General features: G+C 41.8%; 1 protein-coding gene across 4 annotated transcripts in view; it reads right to left on the bottom strand.

Annotated features, from left to right (window-relative positions):
• ephb2b (eph receptor B2b) overlaps positions 1–15,431 on the bottom strand; it is a 115,933-nt gene that overhangs the window by 59,451 nt on the left and 41,051 nt on the right. For all 4 annotated transcript variants that reach the window (XM_023414042.2, XM_087175992.1, XM_087175991.1 and 1 more), the window contains exons 2-3: positions 11,596–11,675; positions 1,412–2,096 (exon numbers count right to left, since the gene is read on the bottom strand). In XM_023414042.2, the coding sequence (XP_023269810.1) occupies positions 1,412–2,096; positions 11,596–11,675 (765 nt within the window). The remainder of the gene's footprint in view (positions 1–1,411; positions 2,097–11,595; positions 11,676–15,431) is intronic.

Raw genomic sequence — 15,431 nt, 5'->3', positions numbered from 1 at the left:
TGGGGGGGTGTTGTAATTATAGGCGCACATAAGAGAGGCAGCAACACACCGATCTGAAGCGCAGGTGGGTGGTTATGTTGTGCTGGGCCCGGAGCAGCACGGCTCCACTCTGCAGGCTACACTGTGATGCTGTTTCAAGTGATCAAGATCTCTAAGCACGTTGACCAAATACCACCTGCCAGAGTGCGGATAGGGCATGGCACAGGTAAATGTTGGGTACATTGATGTTTTCAAAAGCCAGATCAATTTTCCAGTGAGGGGATTCCAATTGATAGGAAAATGCTGGCAATTTTGAAAAATATCCTCTTTGTCCTCATGGATGGAAGGAGGCAATCTACCAACAAAAGATGCTGTCATGTTTTTTTTTTTTTGTTGTTTGTTTTTTTTTTTTTCTTTTTTTACTGTCTTTGAGCAATGTGCCTTAGCCTTCCAGCGCTGTTCTTTGCCCGCCTGTTTTGATGCTGATCGTGTTTTTGACCTCACCTGTGTGGTTATTTTTTGGAATTTGCCACAACCTGACTCTTTATATGTTGTTTTGCCTGCTTGAATTTTTGTATCCTGTTTTTTTTTGTGTACAAATAAAGACTCTTTACTTTTATAGCTGACTTTTGAGTCTTGCTTTTGAGTCCCTGTTCTGAGAACCTTCACATTAGCACTGAAATTTTACAGATTCAAAATTGCAGTTATTTTGTGTTATATTTTTGTGTCAAGCATGAGTTCTTTCAAATAAGCACAGAGAGGTGCTTCTCTATAGAGAGTGTCTTTACAAAAAAAAAAAATTTAAATAAATCCCTAGACACACTGTAATGGCAAATTCACACACCTAAAGTGCGTTTAATGCAATTCTTTAAATCCACATAAAGGGATTACTCTTTAATCTTTTTATAATAGACTTGGGGTTCAGTTGTAGATACTATACGGCACAGGGGAGGAAAAGTAATAAATAATTTGTTCTCTTACAGGCCGTTGTGATTTGCGACTGAGCGCCTGCGATGAGGTACTCGGATCTTTTTATGGCAGCTCAGAAGAACCAAACTAAACATGCTCTGTAGTCACAACTTCAAAGGGCAGCGGTGTATTTTTCAGATTAAACTCTCGCCAGAATTAACATGTGAATGATTCATATTTCTCAGTTTATTTCAGTTGGAAAAAAAAAAAGAAAAGATAATTTCTATGGAAATATGGTGAAGGCTTCAGTTGAATAATCTATGGACAGAATTTATACCTTCCATCGTGTTTTCCATTACATGACCATTATTCACTATCAACTGAACGGGAAAGGCTCACAGTGGAAGGTGCACCACCAGATATAAACATTGTATGGATCGTATCCCTTTAGTGGTTGGATTACTCTGTGGTGATGACACAACAGGCTGCTTCATTAGGCTTAGCAGATATGATGAAAACATACCTCGACAGACAGTCCCGTTCTCCACGGCCTCGTTCCCAGCCTTGCACATACAGCGCCCGATGGGAACCATCCATTCTCCATCCCCGTTGCAGTACAGTTTAATGGGCACATCCACCTCCTCTGCGTTAGGGATACAAACACCTCTTGCAGCAACAAGAGAGGTGCTCTCCGCCCCCGAGAGTGTCTCCTGGAACAACGCCCCGTTAGTGATGATACGAGGACACTTCCGGTAGAAGACGCGGACAGCGATGAGCGACATGCAGCCGCCGTAGTCCTGGAAGGCCAGGTAGAAGCCATTCCGCGACACGGGGCCGAAGCTCCGAACCTCGGTGTTGATCTTCATCACTCTGCCTCCTAGGTCCACCTGGGAGAAGCTCTCATCCGCTGCGATGGTGTCCACCTTGATCCAGGGGTTCTCCATCCATGCCGGGGAGCTCCTGGTGGCTGTGTCAGCGTCAGATTCGTAGTAATACAGGTTAAACGTCTCCTTGCAGGAGCCCGGTACGTTCGGGATGCTGCTGCAGTCCCTCACCGAGAACTTCATCTCCACGTGGATCCGTTGCGCGCCACGACGCCGGATGTACTTTGTCCGTACCCAGTTGTTCTGATTGTTGTCAAAAACATTGCAGACCTGGTACGTCCGGATGGTGTTCATGTTTTCATCATAACCACTCACCTCCTCCCACTGTTGGTCAAGAGCAGACAGAAACATCGAGTTAACTTTTTTTTTTTTTTCCATTTCACCACTTTGAAAAACAGTTTGAATTAAACAAAGAAATTTGAGAGAGAGAAAAAAAACCTTTGGTTATTGAGGCATGCAGTTAAATTGATTTATTCAATTAAGTGCAATTCAGCTGTAAAGCAGTAAACGCTCTGCATGTTTCTGATTAATATGAACTGTCATAAATTCCATAACAAGAATGTTTTCATGTGCATTTTATGATAGTTTGATTACGGTCTGAGCTTAAGGCAATGTTTTGATTAAATTGATTACATGGTGCAAAGAAACATAATATCTCTAATGACTGTTAAATGGATGCATTAGACGAGTCTAAAGGAGCAAATGAGAGACAGCCTCTCCTGAATGTCCTCCCATTTGTTGAGATAACACTGGTTTATTAACAAGGTTACTCACAAATGACTTTCTCTGAACTTTACTCCAGTAAAAAAAATAGAAAATAAAGTTGTTTTATATAACAAAAATCAGTCCCTTAGTTACTAATTTTAGCAAGAAACAAACACATCAGGTTTCACAATTTGTGGTTGATGACTTCCATGAGGTGTATTTTTTAATCTATGAGAAGAGCTGCTGAGTTTCCAGGACAGTATGAGCGGAATGTCATCAGTTACCTGAAGCTTTGTACATGGCTTATTCTGCCAGGTAAATCAACGAAGGGAGGTGGGCATTATGAAGCTGTCACATAAGACCCTTTGTGGCTTATACCATCAATTTTCCTTTTTTTTTTTTTTTTCAATCTTGTCAAAATGTGAAGCTGCAATTAAAAGGTTAAATGTTGTTCACTTGAGTATCTATTTAAAAAAAAAAAAAACAACCAAAAAAAACTCTCATTTAAGAGACATTCTTTTCATTTTGGGATGTTAAAAAATATAAACCCTGCTTTGTGGAGGCAGACAGCTTTGATGTTTACTCTCTCTTTTCCTGCCCTCTCATTGAAAAACCCGTTCACATGCTGTAATGCTTTAAAAGAAACTCAAGACCTGACATTAAGTCACTTGAACAAAGCAGAGAGGCTCTGGTTTATGTGATAGCGTGTCCTACTTTTTTTATTGTATCTTAATAGGACACATTCATAGCACATACTCTAATGGGTTATTGACATTGTAGTCAAAGCTCCGTTCACTACAGCTAAGAAGTGAGGAAACATGACATGAATTTTCCACAATCAAAGTCACACTAAACTGCCATAATCATATTACACAGGTAATCATATAAAGAATAATCAAGGGGCAAATTTCACTCCAGGTTTTCTGGCTATGCTGCTCCACTTCAAAGTTCACATATTGCACACCAATTTGAGGACTCGCTCTTGACTGTACAGACTCCAGATGCAACCTCTACGGTTTCCTGCCCCTTGGCCATGGATCAAACCCGCTTTAAACACCATGCGCTCCAACCACTGAGCAGGTCGTGACCTTGACCTCGACATCTCAGCCAAAAGAAAAATCCCGCTCTCAACCCCCAAGAGCCACTTTGCATCAGCTGCACCCTCTGCTGCTTCTACGACTCTACCTCTCCTCCCCTTCACTCTTCACTTCACAGCTGATATAATTTCTCAAATTAGTGCCCGCTTAGTGAGGATTCTGACAGATTTTGACGGGTTGGGAGAAGAAAGTCACCTCTCTTGTTGTGAAACAGCATTCTATCAAACACCCTCTGACTAATTAGAGCAGCTTTAGTTCTTAATTCCCTTGTCCTAATTAATCACTGCTAGTGTGATGTTGGGCTTGACCCAAACCTAAACCATCACAAGAGCCAATCGAAACAGAAAAGACTGATGTGGAGCCAAAAATAACAATAATAATAATAATAATAACAGTAGAGAAAAGAGGATGCAATTCAACAAAAAGCCAAATTAGGAGTTTGTTTATCTGAATCTTAGATGTCATTTCTTTTCCAAAAAGCCCTAATGAGAGAAACTGTTTCCATAAATAAAATCTGTTGATGTTTAATTGTAAATAAGTCTGTGCACACAAAACAATCAATGTTGTAAAATTTTTCTGCTAAGATTTCAGATTTAGTGACCTGATACGACTTTGGCTCAGCTCCTCTTCACTACTTAACAATTTATTTACTTTAACAGAAATACACAGTTTTTTTGTTGTTTTTTTTTTACATTTAATCAACAACGTATTTTGATGCGAACGCTGCCAATTTAGTTTTGTCAACCTAAAATTTGATCATACAGAATACCGAAGTACTACACATGTCTTTACACAGCAAAGTGATGCAGTGTGGTTGAGGTTTTCTGTTTAATAGCAGTGGCCCAGGTTCAAATCTGACCTGCGGCCCTGCTGCATGTCATCCCCTCTCTCTCTCTCTCTCTCTCTCCCTGACTTTCCTGTCTCTCTCTCTCTGCACCTATCACTATAAAGGCAATAAATGCCGTGAAATATAACTTTAAAATAAATAAATAAAGCAACTGTGGGTGCATGACTACACAAGCTACTGGCTCTTGGTGGTGTGGTTTAAGGATACGTCTGTCTTTACACCCGCGGTGGCAGACATCATCATCTCAGGTCATGAGCAGCCATTGACCTTCCCACTTGTTGAGGGGCAGTGGGGAGTTCTGTGGGCCAATTAAACAAGAGCGGACAGTCCGCTTCTACCGGTCACAGAGTGTCGGACAATCGCAGTTTAATAAAAATGAATGTGGAGACAGGTGGGGGTTGCTGCTAATGAGGGATGCAGACAGGGGAAACTGCAGGGGAAAGTGTTGGCAGTGATGTGGGGGAAGGGGTTGTGAGGCAGTGCTAAAAAAGACCCCAAACAAAATGTGTTTTGATGGAGGGCCCCTTTTTGTCCTGTCATGGCCTCTTTGGCCCGCTTTCATCACAGTCAGTGGAGGGAAGCAAATGGGGCATAATAAGAGCCTAACGATCAAGCGCGGAGTGTGAAATTAGAAGAAACGTCTTCATTTTCACAGCTTTTTTCCCCTGGCTCTTTATACTGAGACTGCTGTAAAATGGTGGTCATGTGTTTTAAATGCAGAAGGTGGAGGTAACGCTGGTGGTGGATGTCAAGATGGATTAGCTGGAGGGGATGAGCTGCCCTCAGATGATGGAAACAAAAACTCCAGCTTATTCTTATGAGATCCTGTTACGTTTGGCAAAATGTTGTTTTTCTGGTTCCCTGAGTGTGGAAGTCAACTGCCATAGGGGCTAAGTGCATTGACTGGTGCTTTAATAGAACATAAAATAAATAGATGTTTAAGACCCGAATGATCAAAGACATTTTCCCTCATAACCAAAGGCATAACAAACATTATCAAGAGCTCATTTGCATTTGTGAAATATTTTCTCAACATTTATAAGACGCAGGACTATAAGACTTCAAGGTAAACAACAACAAGCAAAGGATTTTTCATGGTACACTGGATGTGCTTCCTTCCTCTGAGAAACACCACTCACCAAAAAAAAAAAAAAAAAAAACCATACCCTTTACGATGAAAAAGCAACAGTGTGAAACAGAACGCACGGCTGGCTCCAAACAAAAGCGCGCTGTTTTATGTTTTAATTGCTCTCGTCTGGGTCCTGAATCTAATAACTCTGGGTCGAAACAGTGTTGGTAAATAACTTCCAGTGTTTGCTTTAACCTGCTGGGTGTTGCCTATCCATTATTCCACGCTGACTAAAGCAAACACTAGGAATCCTGCATGTGATATTTGATGCTTCAAGTATAGAAAGTCGTTTTTCAATGAGCCGTCAACAGACCTGCAGCGATTCTGTCGTATTAGCAAACATGAGTATTGAATGAATGATACTAAGAGGTCAGTGTTAAAATGTTAAAACAACAAATAAGTATCAAAGAAATGAGTATTAAAGAACAGCATGCTGTACAGCGCACATCTGCTGTTTGGATGAAGCACATTAGAGTTGCTGCCCCTTGTTCTATTTTCACACTATCTCTGCTTTGTTAATAAAACTACTTTCACACATCAGCCTCTGGGTTCACCCACCGGTAAAGCTATAGATCCTGTACTTCATATAATGCTAGAGCAGCTGTATTGAGAGACAAATGCCCGGCACAGAAAACCTGTCTGAAGTGAATCTACAGTAGACTGCGGAGGTTAGACTGTGGCAGGGCTGGTAGAGAGACTACTACGTGTCAGCTGCTCCTCTCCTCCTCCTCCTCCTCCTCCTCCTCCTCTGGAGTTATGAGGTGTTACAGTTCAGTGACATTCGCCGAGAACGAGGCTGAGAATCAATATCTCCTCTTGCCACTCGAGGAGAGAGAGAGAAAAGTTCAGCTGACCTGCAATCCATACGTCTCCGTGACAGTGGGTCTCTGCTTTATCTGTAGAGCCGAGCGGAACGCACTGTCAGGGCTGAATTATAGACTGGGAGTTACCCCTACAGCTGAGACCGTTCAACAAAGAGAGCTCTTTGCTTCTTCATTCACCGATCCAAACGATAACATTAGTCTAGGGTCTTGTATCTCTTAGGACTTCTTTGTAGCTGCTAATTAACACAAACTCCTCTGTAAGCACGCATTATGCAGGAGCTACTGTACACTATACAGCCCTTTTATATTTACATTTACCTGACATTTTAATCCAAATGAGTTGAGCGAGTACAGAGGGGTTCAGTGTGGTGCTCAAGGACAAATACATCAGGTGTATGTACCGAATATAATCACAGTTATAGCCTTAAAGGGATTAACAACAGCCACATTGACTCAAAAGATAAAACCAACGACTTCCAACTGTTAATCCTAAATGAAAAACAGAGGGAGGAACTTTGAAAATGGCCTCATGTTGAAGGATATCCACTCAGGGAAGCATCAGCCAACGGTCCGCACAGAGACTCATGGTTGTTGATGTGTCACCGGTTATATTGCTCTGTTATATTGCTATGCTCTTATGCATTCACGCTGAGAGCAACGCGATCATGTTGTCAGAATTCTCCATTTTCTGCACATCTGTGTGCAACAAGGAAAAAGCTCAGCCAGCGCACAGACAAGTCAACAAGTTTGTTGGCTGCAACAAGTTGACCGCAGCAACACTCCTCATGGACACCAGTTGTCAACAACCAGTCAGAATCGTGATGAATAGATGTGTCTGGCAAATGCAGGAGTGGAGGAGTTATTGATGGTCATTACAGTCATTCAAAGCTGTTTGAAGGGCTGTAAAACTGTTATTGGAAGACTGAAGGAAGAGTCAACCTCCAAAACAAAGGACTGCATCTATTACAGCACCCATCACTGAGGCCAACTATGATTTAAGATGTCATTTTATAGCTTTTATACGTGATTACCGCCTTTTCATTGAGCAAAAGAAGGCTACTTCATGATAGACTATGAAAGTGCAGCATTAAATACAACTTCCATAGGTTACACATAAAGACAGAGGTGCACAAGAGCCTGTTCTACAACCTACAGCTGGTCAGAATAAAGCGGCACATCAGTCAAGTCGCGGTGTGAACGCACTGTCAGCGCAAACTGAGATTTAACAGTTTCATTGTTTTGACATAACATGAGCTGTGTATTTTGTCACATCTTGTCATTACGGTGTTTGAATTAACCTGAACTAGCTTCACGATCCGCAGCCACGCTACACATGAGCGCTATATCACTGACAGAAGTAAATAAATTATTCACACAAAAGCACGGGAGAGAGAGAGAGAGAGAGATCCAGCGGAAAACTCCCGGGGCACAGTCGCCCCATTTGCAGTTGTGGGAAATCTGTCAGAGCAGGAGTGCCTTCCCTAGAGGGACAGAGGACAAATGACACCCACTCTCTGCATTCAATTACGACGAGAGAGGCCATGGGAGCCAAATCCTGCAGGAGACCGGGCTTCATACAGTGGAGAGGCTCACACACACACAGACTTAAGTAGAACTGTCTGCTGCAGTCAACTCCAATTACCACTGTCCACTACTAATGCACAACATGTGAAACTAGAAGAACAATTCCATCTTTTTTTTTACCCCAAATTCCACAAGGTTACATGTGGATTTTGTTTGCATATTTTTTTTTTTTTTTTTTTTGCATAATTCCCTAAAACATAATTTCACAGACACTAATTGTGAATCACAGCAAATTAGCGGTCACTTTAAAATTCCTGTGAGCCCATACAATGAAATAAGTTCAGCAAATTACTTTTAAAGAAAAAGAAGGCTACGTGAAAAAAAGTATGCCATGTTGGTCTGCCACACATGCCCACAATTATATGTAAACAACCTCAATCTTATTCCAAAGGAATTCTAATACAATACGCAGCATCTTTCATGAATCATAAGGAACTGATTTGTTTCACAAACATCTTTGCAACATGCGCTGCATACTGCCTTCCTGCAAAACTCTGCTGCGGTGTGTCCCCAAGTGACACTAGATATATCCTGGTTCAGCACATTATGACACATCCATAATGATAACCTAACACACACACACAGACACACACACACACACACACACACACACACACACCACCTCATTATGTTCTCCGCCTATGCAGGAGACCTCAGCTTCCCTTCCACAGTAGCTCTGTGTGCTTCCTGCAGCCAGAAGTCTGTTTCTAAATGGCGGTTGTTGTCAGAGCTTCATTGTAGCAGGGAGCGGGGTCAGGATATCTGACCTGATGTTAGCATGAAAACATTGACCACTCAACCCTGCTCTGCTAGCACGGCTGTACATTATCTCCATGTCACATAGCGGATTCCGAAGATGGGTCAAGATCTCGAAGTTTACATAGACTAATGTTAGAAAAAGGCGCCGCATAAGATTCTGTGCAATTAAAGTTAGAATGAGAAGAAACGAGCATCGGTTGTAGTTTCATTTTCAGTGTTTCAGCCGGGAAATATATGAAAAGGCAAAATGTAAAGTTGTTGTTAAACTGTGTCAGATATTTTGATTAGTGTGTGCTCTGTGTGTATGTGCGCACAACATTTGATAGTCAGTTTGCGTCTGTGGGTGGAGTGAGTAGACGAGACGTGTGTTTTCTTGCCAGAATCTCACAACATTAGTCAAAAGTCAGTAAACTTCCTGAAGTGCTGCGGGACATTCTCTGGTTTGGTAAATATTGCACTAGTTCTGAATGTTTTCCGAATCATTGTGAGGAATAATGAAGATGTCTTGCTTGTCTGGCTCAGGGACAACATAGGTTTGGCTGTCACTTTACATAATTAAAAAGGAGGAACTGCCAAGCTATACACGGAGAGGGTTATAAAACTTGAACTGAAGTGTGATATTGTTCACTTTCAAAAACCTACTGGAGGAAGTAGATTTTACAGCTGCATTTGGGGGAATTTCTTACACTAATAATTTGAGAGGCATTATTCAAATATCCTGTAAAATTAAAGAGAGGAATAACACCAACTGCCATAACATTTTTGACTTAATATCACACTGTTACTTGTTTGCGTTTCCATTGTGTCGCAAAGTATCACATGTCAAGTTAGGATATATTTCATGAAGCCATACAGAGTAGTGAAAGCCAACTGCTGGTGCGGCGCTCTGCTGGATGTTACTGATCCACCAGCTAAGCCCATGAAGCCATGCATATATGTGTGTAAGACAATAGCTTCTGTAAAGCACCTCTTGCTGTTATACTGAGCGGGACAGCGAGCTCTGTTTCCACACCTGTTGCCCTGGGCCATAAGGGACAAGCTATCTTCATCGCTCTCACTCTTCACTTTCCAGCGGACTGTGCTCTTGACAAGCTCAGCCATACCATCATAAAACTTCAGTGCCCACGCTGATAAGGCCAACCTATACCTGACTAAACCCAGGGGCTTAGGGGCTTGTTCGCATTTCACTGCACTCCAAGAGAGGGATACATCATAACTGCATGAGGAGGTCTTTCAGAAAGGAGCATGGAATTTTTTGAAGTCCAAAGCAGAAAATAAGAGTGCACACTCAAAAGTCGTCATAGATAATCCCTTCAGGAAGACTGAATGTGGAGATATTTGATTTGGAAGAGAAAACTACCACAGAATCAGACAGTAAACCACATGTTACTGGAACAGAGATGATTCTTGAAGAGCTTAGCGGTCTTTATTTTGATATTTGGACCCTAATTTTACCTCATGTTGGCCAGCGCGGGCGTTTTTACAACACTAGCTAGTTTGCACCAGTGATTTTTTTTTTTCAACTTCCAAGTCTGAAGTTTCCACTTAGTATTAAACCGGATTATGAAACATGGGTTGAGTGAATGTTTTGCTGAATCAAACATTTTGCAAAGATGAAAGGAAGATGTGATGTAAACTGTCTTTGGAGTCGATATGTGTGTGCGTAAGCTCGGTCTGTGTAGATTGGATCCAGAGCTGGCGAGAGAGGAGGAAAACAGGCGTCTTTTTGCTTTGGTATTGATTGTCGGGAATTAGCAGGGAGGAGACCACGTGCCCTCAGGTTGGGAGGGATGAAGTTGTCCTAAATTATTGCTGAACAACTTTGAAGTTGTATCATGGAACTGTTAAAGGCCAGCTTTCTATGCTCCCATTTTTTTTCCCTTCATTTTTTAGTGCAACAAGACACAGCATGATAGAGTATAATTCAAACCATCTTTAATACAAACCACAGAAGCATAAATAATTGAATAAAATCGGCAGTGGTTTTTTGAAATGCACCAGCAAATAAGTCTACAACATTTTTTCTCTCTTTTGGACCCGGGGTAAGAAGTCTAAATCTTATGGTGGGGAAAGAAGTGAAGGAGACTGAGCCTCTGGTTTTGGCTGGCTTTAAGTGGGCCTGGCTTGCATGTGGTTAGCAGCAACCAATGCCCTGGCAAACAATGTGGAAATACTGTGCATCAAACACCAACAGGGCCCGTATAACACATTGCTTCTAGCCTGGCCCATGAGCACACATATTTAGCTAGTATGTATGTATGATTGTTCATTCATATAGTGCTTGTCATGAATCAGAAAGTTCAGATCAGGCTTAAATGTACAAAACCTGGATCATGTATTGAAGAATAACTGAAAGGAAAGGAGTTAAAATGTTTGAGTGTGTTGTAGAACTACGGTAATATTCAAAAAGAAAATGCAGCAGTATCTGCTCCTCAAATTCAAAGTTTTCCTCTTCAAACATCTACAAAGGAGGAGTTTATAGGGCAAATATCATAATATAATAATACAGAACAATAATAACATTGTTACATTCAAATTCTTTCTATTTAACTGTGCAGTTTTTTTTCCCCAGGTTTTTGGGGAAATGATTTAGCTCACTCTGGGGGGCAGGCGGGCTCATTCATTGATCTCTGACCTTAGAGTGAGAAACTGAAACACTGGCCAACAGTAGAACCAACAGAAATAAAGTTATTAAGGGCGGCTGAGCAAATTTACACATTAGCTGCTCTTTTAACAAAGAAGAGGGCGGCCGAACACCTCTCCTTTGTCACAACGAAAATGCCCTCAAATGACTTGCAATTATATTATTACTTAAATAATAACTTAATTAAAGCTTTTATTATCAGAAGCAGAGCTGAAATTGGAGCATGTCACTTACGCTGTTGTCGCTCGACCCTGACACGGGGTAAACGGTCCAGCCCAGCTCCGCCGTGGCTGTGGTGGAGTCCATGAGTGTCTCTGTGGAGAGAATTAAAGACAGACGGCGGTCAGATCATCTCCTCACTTCATGCTGGAACACACTCGTGTGTTAGAAATGTTTTGAGAGGCAGAATAAATAAGTTTACCCTAAAAAAAAAAAAAAAAAAAAAACAAAGTCAGAAAATCGTGAAACCAACATTAAACAAGCGAAAAGCCAAAAAATAAATAATGCATTTTTTGTTAACAAATGTTTTGAGAAGCAGAATATGAGCAGAGGGGCACACATATTTCTGAATATTGTAAAAGAGCTTGTTTAAAGACAATTTGTACATACAGGCGTCACAGCTTATGGTGTTGTAATTAGCACTTAAAATTATCTACACAGTCATCATGGTGTGTAACTGGTCAGTGGACCAGCAGAAAATAAATCATCACAAGTCTGACAATCAGTGAATCAGTGACCGATTTATTTTGATGTAAAACTTGTGGTTCAATGTGAGAATTTGCTGCTTTTTTTGTTGTTTCATACCATTTTTAAAACTTTGATGACATTCTTCACTACTTCACAAACGACTCTAGATCATAAAAAATTATTGACAGAGTAATCAATGCTGAAAATAAACATTATCCGCAGGCCTGCTATTAAGGCCCACATTGATACAACAAGGTACAAAGTTTGATTGCTAGTACTTTGACAACAGGTCAGACACATCCTGGTCAGCAGAACTAAGCCATCATTCAGATGACTCTGTGTGGAAAACAACAGGCTGCAAAAGCAAATCTCCATGGACCAGAGAAGGGGCCACCCGACATGCCACGGAAAGAAACACCTCTGGTAATTGGGGTCAAAGACAATGTGCCTCTTGTCAGTCATGAGGTCCTCAGTGGCACGCACCACGCCAGCCTGACCCAACTGTCTGTCACACGCTTACTGAACCACTCGTGGCGTCACCTTCTTTCCCTCTTTTTCTGTACCCTCTGCACCCATGCCCTTGCGCCCTCTTTTCCATCCCTGACAGGTCTAATGAATTTCTCCTGCTGATTGGGCCTGCATCACTCTTGTGCTGCAGTGTTGAGCTGCAGCAGATGGAGAGAGCATTCATCAGGTTCGAGGCGTCAGCTGCAACCCCAAAATGCCACAGAGGGATTTAGAAGCCCCCCTCCCCTCTCTCTCGACAAACACGGCTCCTAAGCTTAGCATAAGTCACAGCCAGCGATTGTAATACAGGTCTGGTGAACAACTGCATACTGCGGTGGCTGCTCATTAATATTGTGATATGAGCTGATTGAATTGGTGCTATTAGTGTGGGTTACTTGAAAGTGGATCCTAGTGAAGAAATAGAACAGAGCACATGAAATCAGATAACATGTAAATGTTCTTAGTAAAGGTAATGAGTGGAGGAAATCAAAGACAGAGGATCTGGCCTTACATCTCGCTGGATTTTATTCAGTGCTCGCCTCGTGCTCAGCTCTGCACCAGGTTGCAGGATATTTCACAGACTTCCAGTTGTTTCATAACCCTGGATTTCCTCTGATTTATATTCCAGCAAAAGCCACAGCTTTTAATTAACAGGCTCCACACGCATTGCTTTATTTCAAGGCCTTCTGCTGACTTTCTGCATCTCGCCCTGTACTCGCAAGGCATAATACTAGATTCCACATCCTATTCAGTTATCACAAAGCCCAAATCGTATAATTAGGCAGATGAGACTGCAATTGAGCAGCTATTGATAACCTTGTGTATGACTCAGAGCCGAGCAGCCTACATGGGTGTTAGGCAGTGAAATGGTAATTATCCCCCATAATGATAACGATAATTAGTGGAGGAGTACAGTGAGAATAATGAACCCCCTCTGTGGTGGTTTAGGGAGTGTTGTGGGGGAACAGGGAGTGAATTTCCCCAGGAATGTTAACACAGACTGGGTGACTCCCTCCCCCCCAATTCCTCCTCTTTATCTTTTTCTGTCTGTAGCCACACGTATCCTCCCTCTTTCTCCTCCTATCCACCACTTGCTCCTTTCTCTCAATAATTCTCCCCCTCCACCGTTTCTCCTGTCCCGCTCCTTCTCTTCCTGTTTCATGTTCCTCTCCTGCTATCAATGGCGCACACGCTGGACAAGTAGTATACCTCACCATGAAAGACTGATCACTTTTCTTCCTCCTGCTGTCTACACTTCAGTCCTGGCAGCCACACCGATTCATTACCTCCCGCGGAGCAGAGCAGCACATAGCTCACCACTGTCAGCCAGTGCCTCGTTCTCAGTGTGAACCCCCAGTCGTGGCGGAGCACGGCTGCTCAGCAAGACCCGTTGGCTATTAATCAGGAGCAGCACAGGATGCAGAGGTTCTCGTCCGGATCCGACCGCAGGAATCACTTCTTTTTGTTTTCTTTCTTGCTTGTTTATGATGTGAGCATTTGAATTTTTCCCGCTCATGGGACAGGTGTTGATCTCCTCTGAGAAAAAGGTTTGAGTGTCCAGACAAGCTGCCCCGCTGCTCACATCTAGTGTCAACACTACAATCAACACCATGTGAAAAAAAAAAAAGGGAACTGAGAACCCGAGAGAACTGTCGACAGACCAATACTTACAAAAAACAGATCTCAGAAAAGCAAACACTCTTAAGGCACTATTAGCCAGAGGGAGAAGAGTTAAATTAAAACCCTTTAATAGGTCAGGTGATATAGTGCTTTAAAGGCACGGACCTCACAGGATCTCCATCAGGGCAGAAACAGCAAAAACAGATTTATTACACCTGGTACTACTTTTTTTTTTTTTTTTGTACAGACAATACACCAGTAGTTAATGTAGATTACCAGGTGTAATCACTCTGTCAACCATATCAATTAAGGAGGATTAATCAACGTGTATCAATTTCTAGCTTTTGCAACTTGAAGAGAACCTTAAGGTGGATTTAAGTGCATGTAACTGATTTAGGACACCACATTATTTTAAAAAAACGATTTCATATTGCACAAAATGTTGGAAATCCTATCCTTTTTACTCACACAGACGAACATAATCAGCAGCTTCTTCGCATTTTCTCCCATTTTTCTATTTTATGAGCTGCGTTCAATGCAGGACAATCTTGTCACTGCTACACTGTTTAATATTTGTAATGATTTATTAAAAAAAAAAAAAAAAAAGATTTTTAATGAATGCAGTTTTCTCACGCTCATACAGTGCATTATGTCTGTGATGCTGTGCAGCCCTGTTTGTAGTGCAATGGATTTTCACACCATCAGCATGTGATGTTCAGAAGGACACATCAAGTGCTCTAAGATCTGATGACAAATTGCTGTCTCTCAGTTTCCCACTTACAGCGATAAGTGTCTTTGCATTATTCGTGTGGCAATGGAGAGTGATGCATAAAAGTGTTTTCAGTGTTTAACTGAGCTCATGGGAAAATGACCTCTACAGCGGCAGTCAAAGTCAGACGCAGTACGTCACTGACTGCACAGGCAAAGAAACGTTTTTAATTATGAAACATTTACGTGCAAAACTTAATTTTTTTTTTTTTTGATAATTATAGAGAATATTAACAATATGATAGTAAATAATTAAAGCCTGGATGTCTTTTCTTTCTTTTTTCTTTTTTCTTTTTTTAAACTTGATACCCTCCACTGTGGAGGGGGCTATGAATATGCAATGAGGTCTAGGAGTCTAAGAAAAGCCTGCTAGGCTGAGAGTGCTTCCTCCAACACTTCCTGAGACTAAGGAGAGAGTTTAGTGCTGATCTGAGAGAGAGCTCTCCAGTGAGAGACTGTCTGAAGTGACAGGCGGGGAGGGGGGAGGG

The sequence above is a fragment of the Seriola lalandi genome, unplaced genomic scaffold (assembly GCF_002814215.2).
Source record: "Seriola lalandi dorsalis isolate HSWRI2012SDOR001 ecotype SW California unplaced genomic scaffold, Sedor1 jcf7180002054520, whole genome shotgun sequence".
Classification (NCBI taxonomy): Eukaryota; Metazoa; Chordata; class Actinopteri; order Carangiformes; family Carangidae; genus Seriola; species Seriola lalandi.
Note: the sequence above shows the minus strand (reverse complement) of the source record. Positions and strands in the feature narration are given on the sequence as shown.